At 48.5% G+C, this 23370-nt stretch overlaps 1 protein-coding gene across 1 annotated transcript in view; it reads right to left on the reverse strand.

The window, feature by feature from the left end:
* Positions 1 to 13988, reverse strand: part of Trappc10 (trafficking protein particle complex subunit 10) — a 55617-nt gene extending 41629 nt beyond the window's left edge. Inside the window, exon 1 of the mRNA XM_051153352.1 lies at positions 13850 to 13988. Within this exon, the coding sequence (XP_051009309.1) occupies positions 13850 to 13916 (67 nt within the window). The 5' untranslated portion in view covers positions 13917 to 13988. The remainder of the gene's footprint in view (positions 1 to 13849) is intronic.
* Between the last annotated feature and the right edge of the window lie 9382 nt (positions 13989 to 23370).

The raw sequence follows: 23370 nt of genomic DNA on the forward strand, positions 1-23370 counted from the left end.
GGTTTCAGGAACCCCAGCACTTAACCTGCACGGTTGAACTGGGGCCTCCACAAGGGCTCTGGCTCCCACAGAGAATGAGGTTTGCTTTGGAGGCAGCTTGGCCCAGTCTCCTACTTTCTCCACACGAGCAAAGGAAGCCTGAGAAGTCCTGCCCCAGCCAGTCACTCAGAGCTAACAGCACTGAAATGCAAACTCTGTGTGATTACACAGGGCACCCATGCCCCCAACTCAAGACTGGCTACTTAACCTGGGAGCCCCCGACTCTGGCAAAGTTAGAGGTAAACAGGAGGGGCATAAGGCTGGCCTGGGAAGATACAGGTGTGACCCCACACTGGTGCTCAGCATGTCATTCATTTGGCTCTCCTGAGATGACAACATGACTATAACATACATAAGCGAAAAGGGAACTATTTACAGCAGACAACTAAACCGTTATGCTCAGGGTCCTCTTTAAGGAAAAGCACTCTCCTAACTGCCTTTATTGATTTTAAAGAGGAGACTGGGAATTGATGGGAGCCATTAGCACAGCTGCTTGTTTTGCCATCCTGAGCCGAAAACAGACCCTGAAGATTACACTGCAGTATCGAGGCTCTGGGGAGAGAAGTGGTGTGTCTGCATACCTGAAGTGGTGGCTCGCCTGGTCCTGACTGACAACACACGCCTGCACATTATCCTTCCTGTGCCTTGTGCACTAGACAGGAAAGGGAAAGGACAGCTCCCCAGCAGGGCCAGTCAACAGGGTATGCTGACAGTAGGGTAAGCCAGCACACCGGCATGCACGCATGCACACTCTCTCCCCTTGTCTTTCTTTTATCATTAAGCTCAGTGAATTAAAATCTAGTTCTTTGACTCTTGACTGTTTTTATTTTAATCAAGTGCAGTCTGGCCTTTCACAAGCCAGAGGTTCCCTTTTCCCTCTGGAAGGGTCGTAGATTTTTATTGTCTCAACCCAGGTGAGCATGGCTGTCCAGCGCTCCCTCCCTGCCCAGAAGGCCTTCTTCATGACCGGTTCTCAGGACGGAGCCTTCATCCACTAGCCTCCAGAAGTCTGAAGAAAACTCTGTGACCAGATTCTCAGCCCAGCCTCCTGAAGAAAGGAACCCACATTTACCTATGTCCTGATTTAGTACTACAGGTCATGTGCAAAGGTATCATCTACACACTGGAGGATTTAACACCTGGCTCCCACTCCTACCAGGAAATGAGTTTTGTCTTCCAAAATCCAAACGTCTTTCAAGTCCTAAGCCAGCACTTCAGAACGGACAGAGCTTAGTGAATGATCAGGCCTTTGAAACTCAGGGTTCAGTTGGAACAAAGTCTGGAGTGCAAACTTTAATCCAATCTAACGGTATCCTGAGGAGAACAGAAAATATAAGCTCAAGAAGCCACCAGGATGTGAGCACAGAGGAAATGGGCCCCTCATAAGGCAGGGAGAGAGGGGCTTAGAGCCCAGCCTGTCACTGTTTTGATCTTGGGCACTTACCCTCCACCTGGGTGGAGGTCTTTTGCTATAGCAGCCCTAGTGCCCTCACTCTGATGAGACAAAAAAGCCTTCTGACCCATTGAGGCTCTGCAATAAATGAGGAAGAGCATAAATACAGGGCTGAGGAGATGACTTAGTCTGTAAAGTGCTTGTCCTACATACATGAGGACCAGAGTTCTGTCCCTAGAACTCATGTAAAAAAGGCTGTCATGGTGGCACATGGCGTCCTGAAAAATGAATGGACCCTGAAGCTCTAGACCATGAGGTGAGTTTACAGGCCAGGTGAGAGACTGTCTCAAAAAGCCAGGTGAATAGATCCTGAGGAATGATACCCAAAGTTGACCTCTGACTTCAGTGCACAGATGCACACAGATGGCAAACATTATATCTGCATGCCCCCCCCCCCACATACCTGTGCATTCACACATGCAAAGAATATAAAGATAAGCCACCATAAGTGTCTCGGAACACACGCCACTACTAACTTCCCTAGTATTGCATATGTCTATCAGTATTGTGGAAAGCTGAAGGAAAGTGTTGAAATTTCCAGAAGAATTAAATCTCTATTCCCAGGAGTGTTTTAAATAAGCACCATTTCTTTCTAGAGTCCTGACACAGCCCAGCAGAGAAGGGAGTGTCTCTGGATCGTGAAGGCCTGGTCAGAGCAGCTTCCTCCGGGCAGCAGGCTGTGACAGGCAGGCCAGCTGCTGCTAATACAGCTGCTGAAGCACAGCTTCCAAGAACCCTGCCAGACACCTCGGCTCTCCTGTCCTGACTCAGGAGGAGGCTGTGACAAGGGCCAACTCAGACCACACACTGCGAGGATTTGCCAAAGCAATGCAAAGGTCATCTTAAACCCTGTCATGAGCTCAGGCCTCCTTCCCTGCAGACCCCAGAGCTCACAGCTGACTAGTGAGCAGAGTCGAGGCTGGTCTGGGAGTACAGTCACTCTAGCTGATGGAGCATGCCTGGCCCACGGGCAGCTTCAGGGATGCAGAGAAGCACGTTGGATGAAGCCTCTCTAAGCACAGTGGGACCAGACTAAAGGGTGGACACAAAAGCCCTCAAATGCTCAGGTAGGATAAGGAGTGGCACGAGATAGATGGCTATGCCCTGTAGAAGAGTGGACATGGCCTCAGTGTGCTGCTCGAACTCCCAAGAGTCCAGGAGCTCCCCCAGGGGAGGCAGAGCAGACATCTACTGATAGAAACTGCACTGGAGGCTGCCTGAGAGCACACATTCCTGCCTTGCCCAGGCCAACTTAAAACTGTACACTCAGAGAAGAGGAGGGTTATGTACACTTGAGTGGGGCCAGAAGGTTCTAGAAGCAGAATGGACAGCATTTCTCATCAAAGTAGATGTCCTGCCTCTCAGGCAACAGAACACTCTGGATGGGTTCACAGCCAGCAACCAGCACATCTCACAGCTCTGAGGCCCAAGAACAGAGGCACTGTGGCAAGGCCTCCCGATCCTCCTTGTTCTGTGTCCTCTCGTCATGGAAGAGGTGAGGAGCTCTTGGGCAATTTGACAAGAACACTAATAACCTTTGTAGGGCTTCTGGCCCAGCATCCCTGAAACTTCAAGCCAGCCTGGGAAGGAGAGCCTCTGTGTAGACAAGAGCTGACGCTGGCTGGGAGGGTGCGTCCCCAAAGGCCAAGGTCAAACAGCTGGTAACAGTCAGAAAGGCCTGTGCCACCCTCTTCAGGAGCAGCACTAAGACCTGGGAGCCTTGTGTTAGGAGAAAGTTCCCCAGGGCTTGCTGACACTGTGCCATCCCTCACAGGGTCTGGAAATTTAACTCAGGTCATGAGACTTACATAGTAAGTGCCTCTACCTGAGGAGCCATCTCAATGGCTGCAGGCTGTAGGATTTTATGTCAGAGCAGGCATGAGCATTGTGATTGCCTGGGTGAATCTCGTGTGTTAAGAAGAGTCCTGCCAGCTTTGGGCTAAGGGGTTCCTTGCCTCTTTTCTCATGTTCTTTCCCATCACCCTAAAGCCTTTGTTCAACAACAACCTTTTCAATGGGTCTCCGGCAGCTTCAAAGCTGCACAATGAATACAGAGAAGAATCTGGCAAGCTCAGCACTTGGCATGACCCTACACTTCTCATGGGATTTATCCCAAATCCCACACAGTGGAGGAGCACGACTGACCATGAGCACAATACAGCTCCTCAGTCTGGGCCCAAACTCCAGGTACAGCACAGTGCAGGACACACTGAGGGAAAGGAGAGGTGTAAAAATCAGTAGAGTCAGCAATCTCTCACCTGAGAGTGGGAAAGACAGAATGTTCACATTCTTTTTTAAAATTTTTTTAAATTAATTTTTGAAAATGTATTGTGGGGGAGAGGCAATGCACATGAGCCGTGGTGTGCATGTGGGGGGCAGAGGAAGAGGACAGCGTGCAGGAGTCAGTAGGTCTGAGGGATCAAGCTCAAGCAAGTGCCTTTACCCACTGAGCCATTTTGTCAAATTAATGTTATTTCAAATAGTGGAATAAATCATTTTTTTAAAATTGCAATGTGGTGCTTAGGTAAAGGAGATGCCAGAGTAGAGGGCAGAATTCAGTTGTCCCTTAGATCTGAGAGACTTGTCCCAGGACCCAGTGGACACCAAATTCTGCCAATGCTCAAGTCCCTAATCTAAATACAGTTCTTGCACAGAACCTACCCACATTGGTCCACTCACTGTATATACTGCTAACTGACTGCAGGCCTGATCTAGCACTAATGCTGTATATGCCTCAGTGTATTTGACTAGAGACAGTGTCACAAGATGAGTTACAGATGCGGGGCTTTTTCCCAGAAGGAAAGAATGCATAGAAGGTAGAATAGTTGAGTAAATAAAGACCATCTTTAAAATACAAAAAGACACCACTGAGCAAGCCTGGTGACAAGCATCCAAGTCAAAGTAAGCTTGCAGAATCCATTCCTACTTAAAAGGAAGCAATGCTCCCGGGATGATGGTGACTACAGATCAGAGGCAGGGAACAGTAAGCAGAACAGTCAAGAACCTAGCCGAGCTCCCTGCCTCAGAACCCAAGGCTCTGACTGGCCAAAGATAAAAGTGCACACACCATGCAGCAGCAGCAACAGCAGCAGCAGCAAGCACACCGAGGATGCTCATGACACTAGGAGAGCTAACTGTCACTAAAGAGAACAGTGAGCGGGCTCTGAAGACAGTTCTTTGAAGGGGACAACCGAGGCGTGCAAGCACTATAAATATGCATGTATAAATGCTTTTAACTTAAATACTCCTACTAATAAATAAGAAAATGTTCAAATTAGAATCTCGCCATTTTGCAACCTTTAGGAGTGAGTAGAAAGACCATTAAATACCTGCTGAAGAAGGAATGCAGCACCAGTAATTAGACAGTCTTGCAAAAGCCAAAAAAAGGAATAAAATGTCGAGCTCCTAGCTAAGGCTGATCAGGCAGTGAGATCTCTGAAGGACAGCTGAGATAGGACTGCAAAATCTGAAAGGCGAAAGGAATAGGAGAAGCAGAGGTTCTAAGAGAATTAGTTTACTTTAAAACTTCATTTGAAGGCCGGGTGCAGTGGCGCATGCCTGTAATACCAGCACTTGGGAGGCAGAGGCAGGCAGATCTCTGTGAGTTCAAGGCCAGCCTGGTCTACAAGCAAGTCCAGGACAGGCAAGGCTACACCAAGAAACCCTGTCTCAAAAAGCCAAACCAAACCAAGATAAACTGAAACGAAAAAACAAAAACTTTATTTGAGGGGCTGGAGAGATGGATTAGCAGTTAAGAGCACTGGCTGATCTTCCAGAGGCCCTGAGTTCAATTCCCATAAGCCACATGGTGACTCACAACCATCTATAATATGATCTAATGCCCTCTTCTGGCCTGAAGGTGTACATGCAGAGTACTCATATACATAAAATAAATAAATACATCTTTAAAAAACAAAACCAAACTTCATTTGGGAGGCTGGAAGATGTCTTACAGTTAAAAGCAGTTTGTTCTTCCATAGGACCTGGGTTCAAATCTCAGCACTTATGAAGGCTAACAAACTCTGTAGCTCCAGTTCTGGGACATCTTATGTATGCTTCTGGCTTCTGCTGCACTGCACACATACAGTGCACAGACACAGACCAGGCAAAATACTCATACACATAAAACAAAACTTAAAAAAAAAAAACCTTTTATCTGAATACTAATTCAAACAAAACTTTTTTAAAACTTAGGACACATAAGCTGGCAGGTATGGTAGTAATACACGGTAATAATACACTATTATTAGGCCCGTGGTCAGGGACAGAAGCTGGAAGATCATGAATTTGAAGCCACATAGCAAAAATCTCTCACAAAAAGACACAGTGAATTAAAATTCACTATCTCATATTTTTAAAAAATGTTTTAAGTACAAATTTTGTAGTTATGTTCTTAAAAACCTCATGTCTTCTAAGATTTACTTTTATTATTTTAAAATGTATGTGTGAGCTATCCCTGCAGAATCCAGACGAGGGTGTTGGGCCGCAGAGATGGAGTTACAGATAGTCGTTGAACTACCCAACACAGGTCCTGGGTTGTCTCTGAAACACTGAGCAGTCTTCATAGGCCCTCTAAACGGGTCTGTAGCTCTGACACGTCACTGTCTTCTTGATCAGAGAGGACTAGCGACCCAGAGGCCTGGCTCAGACCAATGCACCTTCTCCACGAGGGTCACTCTAGAGGGAAGGTCCTCACTGATTCCAGGAAAGCCACGTGATCAGTAAGACCCTGACCCATCTCAGATGTCATGACCGATTAGAAAGAGCCAAGAAACTCCTCTTAAGTCCCGGAGTAAGCCCTAAGGAGTCCTGACTGACCGTAATAAGGAGGTTAATTTTGGCCCACCAACATGGTCTTAAACACCGAACCAGAGACCATAACAAAGAGTAAAATAATTAACAATATCCCAAAGCAGATTTCTACTAGCACTGCCCAGATTCTCATCCTGACCTGGGTCAGCTAGGGCCCAGAGCTTCTAGAGGCTCGGGAAGCATCACTCAGCAGCCACTTCAGCCAATGTACAGGGCTCCACAGAATTGTTAGGACTCTGCTCATCTGCCCAGAGTAAAATCCCACTTCCCATCTCCACAGAAGATACAAGAGTGTTTTATCCAAGTGGCAATCAACCAAAGACCTGCACAGCTCAGTATTTCCGGTACTGCATTTTTAAATCCTGAGGACCATATCCACCTTTGTGGAACCCAAGCTTCTCTCTACTTCTCAATCAACCAGACAGAAACATACAGCTTGGTCTCCATCCTTCCCTGGTCATACTTGCTCAGGACTCCTATGTTTAACCTGCCGCCAATTTCTGTCTTCCAGGCTCAACAGTTCTAGCCCATGTGGCACTTTGACAATGTTCACTCCCTTGCACTGGAAGCCCCACTTCCCATAAGCCTCCTGGACTAGACAAAGCAGACCTTCTACCAAAATTGCTCCAAGTATGGGTCTCTTTTCATGGCCTGCCAGGAACTCCTGCCAGAGCAGTCAGCTACCGACAGGGCCAAGCATGCATCACCCTTGCTCGGCTCAAAGAAGCTGCTAAAGAAGGGATTTCCAACCAGCCCCCAAGGAACCGGTTCACGGCTCTGCTGAGGCAAAGGGTGGCAATGTGAAAGCAGCCATGATTGAGAGATCAAAAGGGGGAAAGTGTTCCCAATGTAAGCCTGGGCAACAGCTCCATTCCACCCAAATTGAGGACGAGAGAACAGTTCACCAAACACATCAGAAGCAACCCCATACCACAGAGCTGCTCCATCTGCACGGGGGAAACTGCACAGCAGTGGTTCACCCTAACCAAACACCAACCAATCAGGATTGTCCTCCTTTACATGCAGGAACTATATGCCAGGAAATTGCAGTCTAATCAAAATGTAGTCCACCCTCGATGAACAAGGACTCCTCAACAGCCCATCGTCTCACAATGGTTTTCCTTCTATTCCCACCACTGCTCTCTTTGTCATGTGCTAAATCAGCTGTTTTCACCCTGTGGGTCACGACTCTTTGGGGGTCACATGTCAGATCTCCTGCATATCAGATATTTACATTGCAACTCATAACAGCAGCAAGATTACGGTTATGAAGTAGCAATGGAATATTCCATAACATGGGGAACTGTGTTAAGGGTTGCAGCATTAGGAAGATTGAGAGCCACTGTACTAAATACACTTGGTTTGTTCTAATAAAAGAAGAGTTAGGGAGACGGTTCAGTGGGTAAAGTGCCTGCCTTGTAGTAAGGCTGGGCAGGGTCAAAGGGGGATGTGGTTGGTTGTGGTGTGTCTGTAACTCCAGCACTGCAGGATGAAGGGTGGCATGGAATAGACAGATCCTCTGACCACATCTGTCAGTCAGTCTATTCTAGCTAATCAGTGACTACCAAAGATAAGGTATAGAAGACATCCAACAGAGACACCAGTCTCTTTCCTTCATACACATGTGCACAGATGCACAGACGATCTCCCCCTCTCTCTCTGACACACACACACAGAAAGAAACAAGACACTTAAGAGAAAATGCCTTCAAATAACGTAACTGATAAGGTGTATATATCTGAAAAATAGAATTGAGTTTTGCAACTCAATAATACAATTTAAGATTAATAAAACACTTTAATAAACCTTTCTCTAAGGACTGTATGTGTGGGGCACTTGTCACCTGGAAACTGAGGCAGGAAGATCTCCAGTTACAGGCCAAGCTGGGCAGTAAGACAGTGAGGCCACCTCAAGACAAACAAACAAGACCGAGGAGTCTTCCAGCACAGTGAAAAAGGCAGACAGCAGGCTGCACCAAGGCTGTGGGAAGCTGTACACTGCCAGGGACGTTAACAGTATAACCACTTTGGGAAGAGTTGGCACTTTCTTAAAAAGCTAAACATAAGTGCACCATGTGACACAGCCATTCTCCTAGAATCCTCAGGCGGCGGGGGGAACCCACACATGTCCAAACAAAGACACGCCACAGATTTACAAGAGACAAAATACAGAAACAATCTAAACTAGTGACCAGGTAAACAAGATACAGACTGGTCACAGAGTGGCACTCTGCCCAGCTATCGGGAGGAGGAATTGCCAACAACAGGATGAACTAACGGGCAAGTCTATATGATGCGACCATGTACGTTACTGGAGTTACGACACCATCTCCTGAGGCCTTGTCCAAATGCCAGGTGGGTCTCCCCACACAAGGCCCAGCCCACAGCCAACAGGCCTCAGTTCGGTTGTGCCCTGACTTGCAGTAAAGAAAGCTTACCTAAACGCAGCTGCCAAGATCTTTCAAATATGCCCCCTAGCATACCGGTTAGCTTTGCTTTACTGGATTAACGTGTATTCCCCAGACAGAATGCACAAGTTCAGTTTACCTAAGAACAAGTCGAGTGGTTCCAAGCATTTCTACACAGCGCTCAGTGTACGGAAGGAAAAGAACACTAAGGCATTAGAAGCTTCTACCTCATGGAAGCGCTAAGAGACACCAGCAGAATGTTCCCTGAGAGAATGCGTACTCACTTACTTCATCTACTCCACAAACAGACTCAGCACCCAGTATTTGCCAAGTGCTATTCAAGGTGCCAAGAACACAGCAGTGAAGCACAGTTCAAGCCCCCTCGTCACAAAGCGCTCTAGCCTGGATTTCGTGTAAAAAGAAACAATAAGCAAAGACACAAACAAATATTTATGTTAAGAGCTCTGAGCCAAGAAAAATGGGTGAAGTCAGCGGGATACCAAACACAAGTGGGGTGTGGGCGGCAGAGCAGGCCTGGGGTTCAGTGACATTTGAGCAGATAAAGGCAGTGGGAGAACCATTATGTCCCCAGAAGCTGGGAGCAGAGGGAGGCAGAGGACCAGAGAGCACCACAGAGAGCACCAGGCAGGTGCAGGCCCTCAGCTCCAGGCAGTCAGAGGCTGCTGTGGGGTGGGGAAGGCTGTTGAAGGTTAGTCTGTGTGTTTTGGTTTGGGTGGTGCTAGGGTAGAGCTCAGGGCTTTGTACACACTAAGCAAGCATGCACCACTGAACCATCCCGCAGCCCTGGGAAAGTTATTCTGAGAAGGTGGTTAGACAGTGGAGGCGCCTGAGCTGGAAACCTGTGGATTATGCCTTCCCTGGGGGGTTAGGTGGATACAGGAAGGCCACTGCAGGAACCCACAGACAGAAAGAAGGGCCTGTAATGTGGGGCCACCATAAGCGTGGAAAAAGTGACAGGATCCTAGACATATCTCAACCACGATAAAACAATATTTGCTGATACAGAATCAGACATGAGAAGGGGGATGTCAAAGTCATCAATCTGTAACTTAAAACAAATATTCTCTTAGACCAAGCACAGTGACTAGATTGACAGCTTGTGTGTGAGCAGATAGACAGGGGGTGGCTAGAGAGCAGGCAAGAAAAGGTGGGACACAGGAGAACACTCAGAGACGGCTAGGAGGAAAGAGACACAGGAAGATGCCAGGGAGACCTTGGCCTCAAGCCTCTCACCTCCTCATCTGCAGGTGGAGCTCAGAGCTCAGCAGGTGAAAGAAACGTGGTTGGACATCAGCCTGTGGTGCCTCATGGGACAACACTCACACTAAATCATGTCATTCACGTGACAACACTGTATGCCAGCAAAGAACTTTCCTAGTACAACAAGCCTGCTGTGACTGCTAGGACACCATAGATAGGGTTTACTAAATGCAATAACCAGGTGGCTTGAAAAACTCTGACAATCACGGCGCTGACAGCAGAAAAGGGTCAGGTGTGTCTTCTTAGCTAGCTGCTTTTGTGCACGTTCATTCCTCTAGCCTCACGTCAGCCTACCTGCCCATTTCACAGCTGAGGGCCCTCAAGAATAAAAATGGCTGGGGCTGGAGAGATGGATCAGAGGTTAAGAGCACTGGCTACTCCTCCAAACGTCCAGAGTTCAATTCCCAGCAACCACATGGTGGCTCACAACCATCTACAATGAGATCTGGTGCCCTCTTCTGGTGAGCAGGCACACATGCAAGCAGAATACTGTATAAATAATAAACAAAATTAAAAAAAAAAAAAAAAGAATAAAAATGGCTAAATGGCCCCAAGCCAGGCTTGCTGTATCAGCCCTGCCATCTCAGTTACTTGAAAGGCTGATGGGGGTGAAAAAGCCAAATTCAGGACTAGCCTGGGCATCTTAATGAGAAAAAGTAAAGAAGGACTGAATATACAGCCCCACAGCTGAGCACCTGCTGGCCATGTGTGCAGCCCTGGCTTCCATTCCCACCATTGAAGGTGGGAGGCAGGTGAGTACATGGTGCCCTCTTCTTGCCTGCCTTGCCTGCAGATCCCTTTAGGCTGCTACCTGCTCCCAGCTGCACCTGTGTTGACTAATTTTAAGGAAAACACACCTCGTAGTTACTTTACTTTTGTACTTTCAGACTGGGCAAGAAATCCAAATCTACAGACTTCTCATCTACAGGGGAAAGCCCAACTCCAACCAAGTACAAACACTGCATATGACCTGCTTGGCCATGCTGTCTCCTTTCTCCTTTCAAAATTTATAGCACTAGATCCGTCCCTAGTGAAAGGTTGATCATCCGAAGAGGACCATTATCTGCTGGATGTTTCATCATTCCAAGGTGCTGTGTCACAGAGGAATGTGACTAGTGGGACAACACCAACCATCTCCAATGAATGGCACGCAGGAGAAGGAAGGTGTCTCTCCTAACATGTCTTGGGTCAGGAGCCTGTCTCTTTTTCTGAAACAAAGAAATCTGGTTTTGAAGGGAGGAAACTAAGCTAAAACTTAAAATGCAAACAAATGGATCGGCTGGTTTTTCAGTGTCACTGAGCATTTTTCACAATTAGTAAAAGGTAAGCATCAAATCACTGTGACTAGGCGATTCATCATCCATGCCGCTGCAGCAGCCCTCCCCACTGCCCAGCCAGCACCCGGACATCTCGCACAGGGGCTTCAGCACTGACAGGGCCTCTGCACAGGCAGTCCCTCCACCACAGCCCACAAGCAGGGGTGTTAAGACTCTTCCAATTATGCTTAAAGCCTACTAAAACTTTTATACAGCCTCAAAACATTATTAAGATAACTCAAGAGCATTTTCAAACAACAATCTATTCTATTTCCCCAACCTTTGAGAATTTTCCATTCTTCCCATGCCTGCAGTCTAGCACTACTAATGGTCTGAAGAAAAAAATGAGGCCAGGAAGAAAACCAGGTTCACAAAATGCTTGCCAGGGAAGCACGAGGATCCACATGTCGGCCTAGAACCCACGCGGAAAGCAAGCCATGGTCACGTGCTTGTCACCCAGCTCTGGGGTGCCCACCAGCCAGCCAGACTAGCCTAACTGGTGAACCCCAGGCTCCAGTGAGAGACCCTGTATGAAAACACAAATGAACAAAACAACAACAGAAGCCACGGGAGGCAGCTGTGGTGGTCGCACCAGAGCTCTCTGTTCTCCATGGGTGCATGACCTGCTCATACACGAAGACACGCACAGTGATAAACATGAACTCTGCTTTTATCTTAAAATGAACACAGACTGGCTCGGTAAGTGGTCAAGGAGACCTGAAGGAAGCATTTGGGAGGTGGGGCGGGGGGGGGGGGGGGGAATAAGATGAAACAGACTGTTTGGAGAGCAAACAGTAAGAGAAGATAATACATAGTATTGAAGTGTTGTTAGGCCTGACCGGCCTTTGGGTAGATTTCTGAACTGCTTTCACTACTTCTCCTTGAAAACACAACAACAAGAAGAAAGAATGAGGTGGCACCGGCATGAGTGCTCGCCAAAGCTGCAGCCCCAGAAACAGCAAAGCGCCATCACCTCTACACCAAGTTAGATTTTTTTTTTCCAAGTTAAAAACCAAAACAGCAGTACACTTTCTTATAATGCTACCTCAAAGCCATGGGAATCCCCCACAATACCCAAACTCCTGCAAGGACTGCTGGAAAGCACCCTGCAGCTGTCCTGCACTCAGGACGGCAAGAAACTAAACAGCACACATCCCTAAGCACTAACTACCGGAGTAATAAACTTTTCCCTTTAATCAGAGAGCACGCCTCGGAGCTTGGAGCTTTACCCTCAGAAGGGTATGGATAAAACACCTCTGTTCAAAGCTAAGGGTCAGGCAATACCGCCAGGTAGGTGGGTGCCCCTACAAGTAGTAAGTACTTGTCCAGAATTGCTATTGCGAATAGTGCTGGGGGGGAAAGTTCTCAGTACCCGGAACACATTGAATCCAAACATGAGTTGGGTGCAACTTCCCTGAGGGGATCAAGGAGCACCTGGGCAGGGTGAGGCAGCCTCCAGACCAGCTCTACCACATCTGGCCACCTGCCTGCAGGTGAAATCCGGCAAGGCTTTCAGTTGCCAAGCATTCTGGGAGGAAAAATTAAAAAAAACAAACTACTGCTGAACTATGCAAGCCTCCCACTTTGAAGGGAGACACCTGAGAAAGTTCATCTAAGGAAACGTCTAGGAGGCTAAAAGGGGGGGGGGGTGGTGGGGAGATTGGGAGAAGTGTGCTCATTCATCCAAGGGCCCAAAGGAGAGAGCGGAGCAAGGTGTGCTGGGGACCTTGGGAATCTCGGGGCTAGTACCAGGTTTTGCAAACAGTGCTTTCTGTTTAGAAAAGGTAAATTCATAAGGCCACGCATGTGCCGAACTACCAGCAGCCAATTATCACATCTGTCAAAGACAAAACTACAACTGTGCTTTGAGGGACAGCACCGCAAACCGTCAAAACGCCATACTTCCCAAGAGTCCAGAGTTTGCAAAACTACTCCATCCTGAAATTATGCCTTAAAGATGAGAATTTTCTTTTTCTGTAGCAGAGAAATTGTGTGTGTGTGTGTGTGTGTGTGTGTGTGTGTGTGTGTGTGTGTGTGTATGTGTGTGTGTGCGCGCCCGTGCTTTAAGTAAGAAAAAGAAAAAGTGCACAAGGGGCTGTCCGAGCGGGAAAGCGCAGTAGAAGCAGCTCAGACGTCTCTGGAAAGTGCCTTTGGGCACAGGAAGATTCAACCTGACAGAGCTGGGTTCCTGAGCGGCTTAGCCTGCCACCTGCCACCCTGGCTGGTCTGTTACGACAGCAAAAGCACCTGCGCCCTGCGGAGAGGCCAGGGCCTGCCCACCCGCCTGCGGTCAGCACGCAGCTCAGCGCGCACGAGAGCCGAGCCGACCCACGGAGAAGGCCGGCCCGATCCCTGCCCAGCAGCTCTGACAGCACACCCACCACAGAGCTGGTCCGGATCACCCCGGGGCAGGAGCCAAAACTCGGCGTCGGCTGCCCAGCGGGTCGGAGGTCACCCGCCGAAAGGTCGGAGGTCGGCTGTGCCCGCGGAGGTAGGAGCTGACAGCCCAGCCGCGCCCCCCGCCCGGCCCGCCGCACTTACAGGTTACGATGGGCTTGTTCTCCATGGTGTAGACCACCGGCGGCTGTGGCTCCTCAGGGGCGTCCATGGGCGTCCGGCGTCACCGGCCCGGCCCCCCGCCCTCCATGGGCACCCGAGGCCGCGCGGGGCCTGCTGAGCCCGCGCCTCCTCGCTGCCGGCACCCCCCGGCAGCTCCTAGCCGGCCGCCCGCCCGCCGCCGCCGGCCGCGTCCACTTCCGGCCCCGGCGCCGTCGCGTGACCACTTCCGGGGCGCGCGACTTAAAGGGGCGGGCCTCACCGCCGCCTGCCGGCCTATGGAAAAAGCCGCTGGCGGGGAGGACGGCAGGCGGCGAGAAACAAGGCCACTGTAGCGCCGGTGTGGAGCAGGAGATCCCGCTGCTACGGTTCTCGGGCAGCCCCGGTGGCCGTGGGGGACAACGGGTGGCGCACGTGCCTACGCTCCGTGACCCAAGCTTCTCACCTGCCCAAGCTCGGTTGACCTTTGGTCTCGTCTTACTTGCCTAAACGGGATGATCGGCAGCCTCGCCATCTGCTGGTGCTCCCTGACCCTCTCACCCTCGCTCCTATCCGAGCGCCCCTACCGCCACACCTTGCGGTAATTCCTCCTATCCACGAGGGAGCTTCCTTCTTTCATGCCTCTTCAGAATGCCTTGGATCGGTTTTTACATCTGGGCGAGCTCAGCTACGCCGTGCCAAATTGAATCCCTGGTTGCTTGTTAAAACTCACTTGCCAAGTGTACTGACTCAAAGCCATGCAAGACTGAAAATGCTCCCACCCACCCCGTACAACTCAGACTCCTCTGTGTGCACCTGCTGGCACGCCAACTTCCCACTGTCCTTTCTAGATTTCTTCACTTGTATGAACCACATACATTTCCACCTGCAGTCAGCACTCAACACTCTTTCCCTTGGCTTCTGGAATGTCCCACCTTCACCAGGACTGGCTAACTATAGCTGGTATTCTTCGACACCGCTGGGGATTGGAAATGCCACAAAATCAAATCTTACTTTAAACGGCATAAAAGTTTCTTGTGCGAGTAAAGCAGCTCTATGGAAGCTTTTGCAAATAGGGTTCAGTGTGTACGTGCAATGTCTGAGCATGACTTGGCTGTTGGGTGCACGTTGGTGTGGGCTTTGGGGCCGCTGACGCAGGTGGATGGAGACTGCCAGGCACAGCCTAGACAGCAATTTTCAACCTGTGAGATCCGAGCATTTTGGCAAACCTCCGTCACCAAAGCAAAACCCTTGCATTATGATCCGTAACAGTGGCAGAAATAGTTATGAAATAGCAACAAAAATCATTTTAATGGTTGGGGTCACCACAACATGAAGAGCTGTATTAAAGTGTCACAACATTAGGAAGGTTGAAAACCACTGACCTAGAGAGAGCAGAGCAAAGCAAGAGGGGGCCTCCAGAGGCTCCTCCGGTGCTCCAAAGGGGTTTGGACCCTATCTGGCTAAGCGTTTGTGAAATGTCAGCGCAGAAACATACCTCTCCTCTCTACTGGAATAAGAGATGGTTTGTTTGGGAACCAAATTTGAGTGACTACTGTCCAGGATACAAAAGTTTTGAGGAACCCTCTGAGGCACCCTGAGTGGCTCACCCCAGGTTTCACGTTCCCACATGGAAGCAGTTTGAAGAAGTTTTGCAGTAGCAGAGCATAGAGAGTCATAAATTAAGACAATTGAGAAGAAAAAAAAAAAAAACGTGGGCTGGGGCAGTGGTGGCACACGCCTTTAATCCCAGCACTTGGGAAGCAGAGGCAAGTGGTTCGCTGTGAGTTTGAGGCCAGCCTGGTCTACAAAGCAAGTCCAGGATAGTCAAGGCTACACAGAGAAACCACATCCAGAAAAACAAACAAACAAACAAACAAACAAACAGAAAAACATGGTGAGTACATCATAGGGCTGGTTCCAGCGAAATGGAAGATCTCTCCTGTTGGCCTTAAACGATGTTAGCTTTGCAGCTGGTGGAAGCTAGTGCCCTGCTAAGTTAATAGAATCCAAATGGTGTCTTTATCAATTGGTGACAGGGTGTTAGTTCTGACGGTGGGGTGGGCAGCGAATGGCTGCTTAGGGGGTAAAGCTAGACTATGATTAAAAAAAAACCTGAGCCTCTAACCCTACAGCATTACAACCCCCTCGCACTGGTGTAGTTATAATTAATAATCAGTCTCTGTAGATATAGCTTCTTATCCAGGGATTCTGGCTCACAGAGAAGTGACAGCCAATGGGACTTGTAAGGTGCAACAGGGACACTCAAAGCCAAGCAGTAGGATATTCACCTGAGACACTAATGCAAGGACCCTGTCACCATGCCACAAGCGCTCTCTCTCTCTCTCTCTCTCTCTCTGCAAAATGGCATAGGACTTCTAACTTTACATTCCACTATAGTTTTTGTCTCTTACCCTGCCTTTTTTTTTTTTTTTTTTTAGCAGCCCCTTAACAACTTAAACTCAATTCTTTTTTTTTTTTTTTAAGACAGGGTTTCTCTGTGTAGCCTTGGCTGTCCTGGACTCACTTTGTAGACCAGGCTGGCCTCAAACTCACAGCAATCCGCCTGCCTCTGCCTCCCGAGTGCTGGGATTAAAAGCATGCGCCACCACGCCCGGCTCTTCAATTCTTTTTTTTTTTTTTTTTTTTTTTATTTAATTTTTAAATTTATGTGCATTGGTGAGGGTGTCAGATCATGAAGCTACAGACAGTTGTGAGCTGCCATGTGGGTGCTGGGAATTGAACCTGGGTCCTTTGGAAGAGCAGACTATGCTCTTAACCACTGAGCCAACTCTGCAGCCCTTAAACTCAATTCTTAGCCCAAGGACTCTATATATTAAAGGCTGTGGCCAGACCTGGCCTCAAAGCCAGAATTTGTCAGTCCCTGTCCCCTAGTAAAGCCTACAGCAAGGACTTGACATGATCTGACCAAGTTTGGAGATGGAGTCCTGCCAGTTAGAGGGACTGGCAAGGGGCACCTTGAACAGTCTTTAACTCACACAAACTGACAGGAGCTCACAAGGAGAAAGGCTAATGGAACTGTGAGCTAGAATGGAAGGCAAGACTCAAGGCCTAGGTAATCTGGAGACTTTGCCGCCTATTACTTATCAAAGTCCAATGTGCACCAAGAAATGACTGGATGGAAAAAGGAAGTGGGAGGCCCCTCCGAGACAACATCAACACAACAGAAAGCAGCCCGCAAGACCTGGAGACTCTGTTTATAAAGGTCAAAGCAACTATAAAGTGTATATTCAAGGGACTAAATTAACATGCTTGAGGAAAGGCTGACAGCAGAGTACCAAAATATTATATTATTGAGTTGATTTATGTGTGTGGGTGTTTTGCCTGTGCAGTATGTACATGCCTGGTGCCTGAGGAGGCCAGAAGAGGACACTGGATCCCCTGAGACTAGAGTTACAGATGGATGTGAGCCACCATTTGGGTGCTGGAAATCAAAGTCTCTGCTCTGGCAGTGAGAGATGAGAAAAGGCCTCATCTCTCCATTCCTGCTGAAACCACCCCTTGGTGTCTGTCTTGAAAGGTCCCTGGAGGATGTGAGGGGAGGCTAGCCTGGTATTTCACACTTAGTGTTTGCAGGTTGTTTTGGCTTGGTTTGTTTAGTCATTTGGTTTTTTTGAGACAGGGTTTTTCTGTAATAGCCCCAGCTGTCCTGAAACTCACTCTGTAGACCAGGCTGGCCTCGAACTCACAGGGATCCACTTGCCTCGGCCTCCCGAGTGCTGGGATTAAAGGCCTGAGCCACCACCGCCTAGTTCGTTGGTCGTTTTTTGGTGTCTTCCTTCCCGGCATCAGTGTCTTCATCTGATATCATTTTTTCCCCATCTGAGGAGGTCTTCTGTGTCTTGCACAATCTGCCCTCAAGCTACATTACCTGGGACACTTTTATTATTTCCTGGATTTTTGGAGCATACTTGTGTTGGTACTGTGTGAGGTTGACACATTTTTTCAATTTAATATTAAAATCTTCAGAGAGCTGGTGAGATGGCTCAGTGGGTAAAGGCATGTGCTGCTGATCCTGAGGGGAAGGAGAGAACTGGTTCCTAAAGATTTTCTCTGACCTGCATATGCACACCATGACCATCATGTGCATGTGCCACGCGTACATACACACTAAATAATTAAGTAAATATAACAAAATAAATTTCACCTTGTTTCAGATCTCCAGCTTCTGATAAGAAGCCACACCTACCTCACCATCATGCCTGCAAAGGCAATGTCTATATTTTCTTATATTTTCTGTCTTTCTTCCTCTTCTTCTTCTTCTTCTTCTTTTTCTTCTTCTCCTGTTATTATTTATTTATTTATTGACTTTTCGAGACATGTTTTATTTTCTCGAGACAGGGTTTCTCTGTGTAGCCCTGGCTGTCCTGGACTCACTTTGAAGACCAGGCTGTCCTTGAACTCACAGCAGTCTGCCTGCCTCTGCCTCCCAAGTGCTGGGATCCCCAACTCTGCCTTTCTTCTGCATCACTGCTTTCCAGTAGCTCACCTGCGTGCGATCTTTGTATGGATCCCACTCAGATTTTTGTCAAGCTTTCGTTTTTTACTCTCTTCTCCATTGGTAACTTCTGTTCCACGAGAGCCAGCCCAGTCTGCCTGTCCCTCTTAGTTTCGAGGCTCTTACTTTTTGGGGTCCTTTCTTCAGATTGGATGATCTCTAGCCACCTGTGGCCGTGTCCCTGTTCCTCCTCCTGTCCTCTCTAGTTGGCTCCCATCCAATCCAGTCACATTTTCATTTCAGTTACTGCATCTTCCAGCTCTAGAACTTTCTCCTCACCCGTGTGTGTGTGTGTGTGTGTGTGTGTGTATGTGTGTGTGTGTGTGTGTGTGTGTGTTTCCTGAGAGTCCAGAAGAGATGTCAAAATCCCTGGAACTGGAGTTACAGGTAGTTGTGAGCTACCCAGTGTGAGTGTTGGGAACTGAACTTGGGTCCTCTGCAATAGCAGCAAGATTTAAACCACTGAGCTACCTTCAAAGCTCAGTATCTTTTAAGTATACTTTCTCTTACAGGGCTGGAGAGAGGGTTCAGTAGTTAAGAGTTCTGACTGCTCTTCCAGAGGACATACGTGCCAGCTCACGAGGTTTCCAAGAGGGCAATTCTGAGTGTCAAAAGGGAAACTCAGAGGGTTCTGTGCGGAGAGAAGAGGGAGAGGCGATGAGATGTCCCCTAAAAAGCATTTAATATGATTGCCACCCCCATAGCTGAACCACCAGAAAAAGGAGTCAAGATAAAACAGGAGGGCCTGGGAAATGGCTCAGCAGATAAGAGCACTGGCTGTTCCTCTGGATGCCTGGGCTTGTTCTCAGCACCAACATGGCAGCAAATAACTGCACTGTAATTCCAGTCCCAGGAAATCCTGCATCCTTTTCTGGCCTCTGTGGGCTCCAGGGAGACATATGGTGCCCAGACACACATGCAGGTAAAACACTGATGCACATTAAAAGAGAAAAAGAAAGAACAAAAGAATGAAAACAGGAAGGGGTTTGAAGGTAGCTGCACGGAGCATGCAGCAGGCCCTGGATCGATGGCCAGGACCACAGAAGACAGACAAATAAGGGACTGGAGAGATAGCTCAGTGGTTAAGAGCACTAGGTCTTAGGATGGAGAGATGGCTCAGAGGTTAAGAGCACTGTCTGCTCTTCCAAAAGTTCTGAGTTCAATTCCCCACATGGTAGCTGACAACCATCTATAATGAGATCTAGTGCCCTCTTCTGGTGGCCAGACACACATGCAAGCAGAACGTTGTATAATAAATAAATAGCCGTAGGTCTCTTCCAGAAGACTCAGGTTCAATTCCCACATGCAGGCAGAACATTGTATAAATAAATAAATAAATAAGTAAATAAGTAAATAAATAGCCATAAGTATGTTCCAGAAGACTCAGGTTCATTTCCCAGCACCCACATGGCAGCTCACAACTGTCTAGAACTCCAGTTCCAAGGAATCCGACACCCTCACACAGACATACATGCAGGCAAAACACCAATGCACAATAAATAAATAAATAAGAGAGAAAGGAAAGCAAGAAAGTGCTTGTGGTGGCTTAATTAAGAATGTTCTCCATGCCAGATGTGGTGGTGCACTCCTTTAATCCCAGCACTCGGGAGGCAGAGGCAGGTGGATTGCTGTGAGTTTGAGGCCAGCCTGGTCTACAAAGCAAGTCCAGGACAGGCAAGGCTAACACAGAGAGACCCTGTCTTGAAAAAAAAAAAAAAAAAGAATGTTCTCCATAGGTTCATATGTTTGAATGCTTAGTCCAAAGCTATTGGGACTGTTTGGAAAGGGTTAGGAGGTGCTGCCTTTTTAGAGTAGGCATAGCCCCGCCCCTCCCCCACTCCCCGCTCCTCTCTCGCTCTCCCTGCATAATGTCTGGCTGTGGGTCTCTACATCCACACTCATCTGCATCCACTGGGGAAGGCAGCCTCTCTTATGACAACCAGACAAGGCACGGATCTGGTGTTCTGGCAGGCATGCCTGTGCTTGAGAGCATTGGAGTGTCTGCCCGAGCCTGGGACTGGGACACAGTGCTGAGTGAGGGGAGGGAGGTCAGGAGGGGATGGTCTGCGGGAAGAGGAGGGAGGGGAGGCTTCAGCTGGGGTTCTGTGTAGGACAAGCCCGAGGGATTGAGTCTGCTGGGGGGAACAGAGAATCCCTCGATATTTCTTAATCTGTCAAGGTAGTGATCAAAACTAACCCTCATAACTTCCATTACACATCAGGAAAAATGAAAACCAATGTGATTGTGGGGGCCCACATAGTAGCTGGGCAGGAGAACACCTGTCCATCGTACATAAGGCCCTGGATTCAATTCCCAGCCTCTCGATTTCCCTCTCTCCCATCCCCACCTCACCTCTCATGCTATGTCACATTCATTTAAATAGATAAAATCAAGATAAAATTAAAAGTTCCTGGGAATGAAGGTCCAGACTCCTCAGCATTCTCTCCTTGTCTTTTTTTTTTTGGTTTTGGTTTTTCAAGACAGGGTTTCTCTGTGTAGTCTTGGCTGTCCTAGACTCACTTTGTAGACCAGGCTGGTCTCAAACTCACAGTGATTTGCCTGCCACTGCCTCCTGAGTGCTGGGATTAAAGGTGTGTGTCACCACACCTGGCCCTCCTTGTCTTTTATCTGTCAGTACAGACACTAGAGTCCAGCTACCCTGAGGAAACACCCCCATTTGCTCCTTGTGAAGATACAAGCACTGGCTTGGTGCCAGGGCAGCACCACATGGAGGTTTTCCTCCTTAAGAGAGGGGTGGCTAGGATGAGCCCACTGTCCCTGCTGGTGTCACTCTGGCTCCACAGGACCAGAAGTGGACTGGGCCATTCTCCCCTGATGACATCTTTGGGGCTCTTCCTGTTCCCATGGGAACTTAGAAAATACTTGGGCTTGGCACAGAACCTAGCCCAGTGATTCCTTTCACTCCTGGAAATTCTCCTCCCGCTAATCAATACCTGTGGGTTTTTTCCCAGATCCTTTTCTCATGAGACAGCACTTAGTTTCGATTGGTTGGTTTGGAAAGCTGCTAAGCTCAAAACACAAATGGTGATTCCCGGTAGCCCATGATGAGCTACGTTCTATGTCTGGATATGTATCCTGTGGGAGGGAAGGCTTTGCTTGCTCCTCACAGAGGGCGGGGTGGAAAAGTTTAATAGCAAGTTTAGTCATAGGGGCTCAAAATTGGGTACAAAATAGATGTCCCTCACTGGGTGGGCAAAGTGTGGCCCAGCTGCACCTCAGAACACTACAGCAAAGAAAAGGGATGAACTCTGATGCCTACAACAACCTAGGTGAGTCCTCAGAGAGATCGCTAAGAAACTCCAAGCCTGAAGGTGTACGCGCAGTTTCAACTTTTTTTTTGAGAGAGAGGATTTCTCTGTGTAACAAGAGCCCTAGCTGTCCTGGTCTCACTTTGCAGACCAGGCTGGCCTCGAACCCACAGAGATCTGCCTGCCTCTGCTTGCCGAGCACTGGGGTTACAGGCGAGCGCCACCGCACCTGGGCCTATGAGCAGTTTCACTCATGAAACTTTGGTGGAAAAATAAAACCAGAGAGATGGAGGGATCAGTAGCTGCCAGGGAAGGTGGGGGTACAATGAAAGTGGGGAGGCTATGAAAGATGGTGTGTGGGGTTCCCATTGGAGAAGAATGGTCTGCATCAGGGCTGTATTAATGTCAATACCTGGTATTATGGTTTGGATGTGAAGTGATCCCCCAAAAGCCTCATGGGTTGAAGGCTTTGCATCCAGTTGGCTCCAGAGGTGATTGAATTGCGGCAGCTCTGATCTTGTTGATGAATAACCCAATGACGGCTTCCTAAGTGAAGAGACTGTTGGGAGGTGGGGCCTAAGTGGAGTAATTAGGGCATGCCCTGTGACCTATGCCCTATGCCCTGTGACCTATGCCCTATGCCCTAGTTTCATTTCTGTTCTAGGAATAAAAAGCAACTGAGGGGATAACGGTTTGCTTTAGCTCACAGTCATAGGCTGCGGGCCGTCAGGCAGGTGGGTCAAGGCGACAGGAACGTGAGCATGTAGTGAAGGTCGCATCAACAGTCGGGAGCAGAAAGCGTGGCGCACACGTCACTGCTCGGCTCACTGTGTCTACACTCATGCAGTACAGGATCCTGAGCCGGAGAAGCGGCTGCCCACTTTAGGGCTGGGTGTTCCCTACATCGACAAAGGCCTTCAAGACAATACACCCCCCCCCCGACCCCCACTCCCGCCATAAGTCCTGGATAGCTGCTGAGTATACCTGGTTGGAACATTGTGAGCATTGTGCATGCACGAGTGCACACACACACACACACACACACACACACACACACACACACACACACACCATGGTCAGAGATCCCATGCCTTACTGTAACTACATGCCAATCTGTATTATCTCAAAATTCAGCTTAGTGTTCTATCTATCTATCTATCTATCTATCTATCTATCTATCTATCTATCTACTTTTTGAGACAGGATCTCTCTATGTAGCCCTATCTATAGAACTTACTATGTGGACCAGGCTAGCTTTGAACTCACAGGGATCTGCCTTCCTGTGTCTCCTGAGTGCTGGGACTAAAGGTATGGTCCACTACACCCAGATTAGTATTTTAAGAAGCCACCCAACTTGAAACTGGTATTATGTAAATCTCAGGTCATCCATGATGTGACCCGGGATTGGCTTCCTGGTCCCATGTCTCCCCTACTGCCCCTCATGAACTCTGAAGGCATCTGGGGAGCATCTGCACGTGCAGACCAGACATCTGGCTCTGACATCCCCTGGGGTGCATTTTTACTGCTGGCATTTAATTAATGCTCCCCTAAGTAGTATTCCTCAGGAGATCAGATAGTCTGGTGGGGGAGGAAAATCAGTGACAATCATATGGAGATAAGTAAATGCCATGCAAACATTATTTTCCTGCTAAAGTAAACTAAGTCCAGAGCAGGAGCACGGTCAAGTGATAAGCATGTGAGAACACGCATCCCAGACTGCATGCAGGGCAGATGCCTG

This window comes from Acomys russatus, chromosome 11 (genome assembly GCF_903995435.1).
Source record: "Acomys russatus chromosome 11, mAcoRus1.1, whole genome shotgun sequence".
NCBI classification, from domain to species: Eukaryota; Metazoa; Chordata; class Mammalia; order Rodentia; family Muridae; genus Acomys; species Acomys russatus.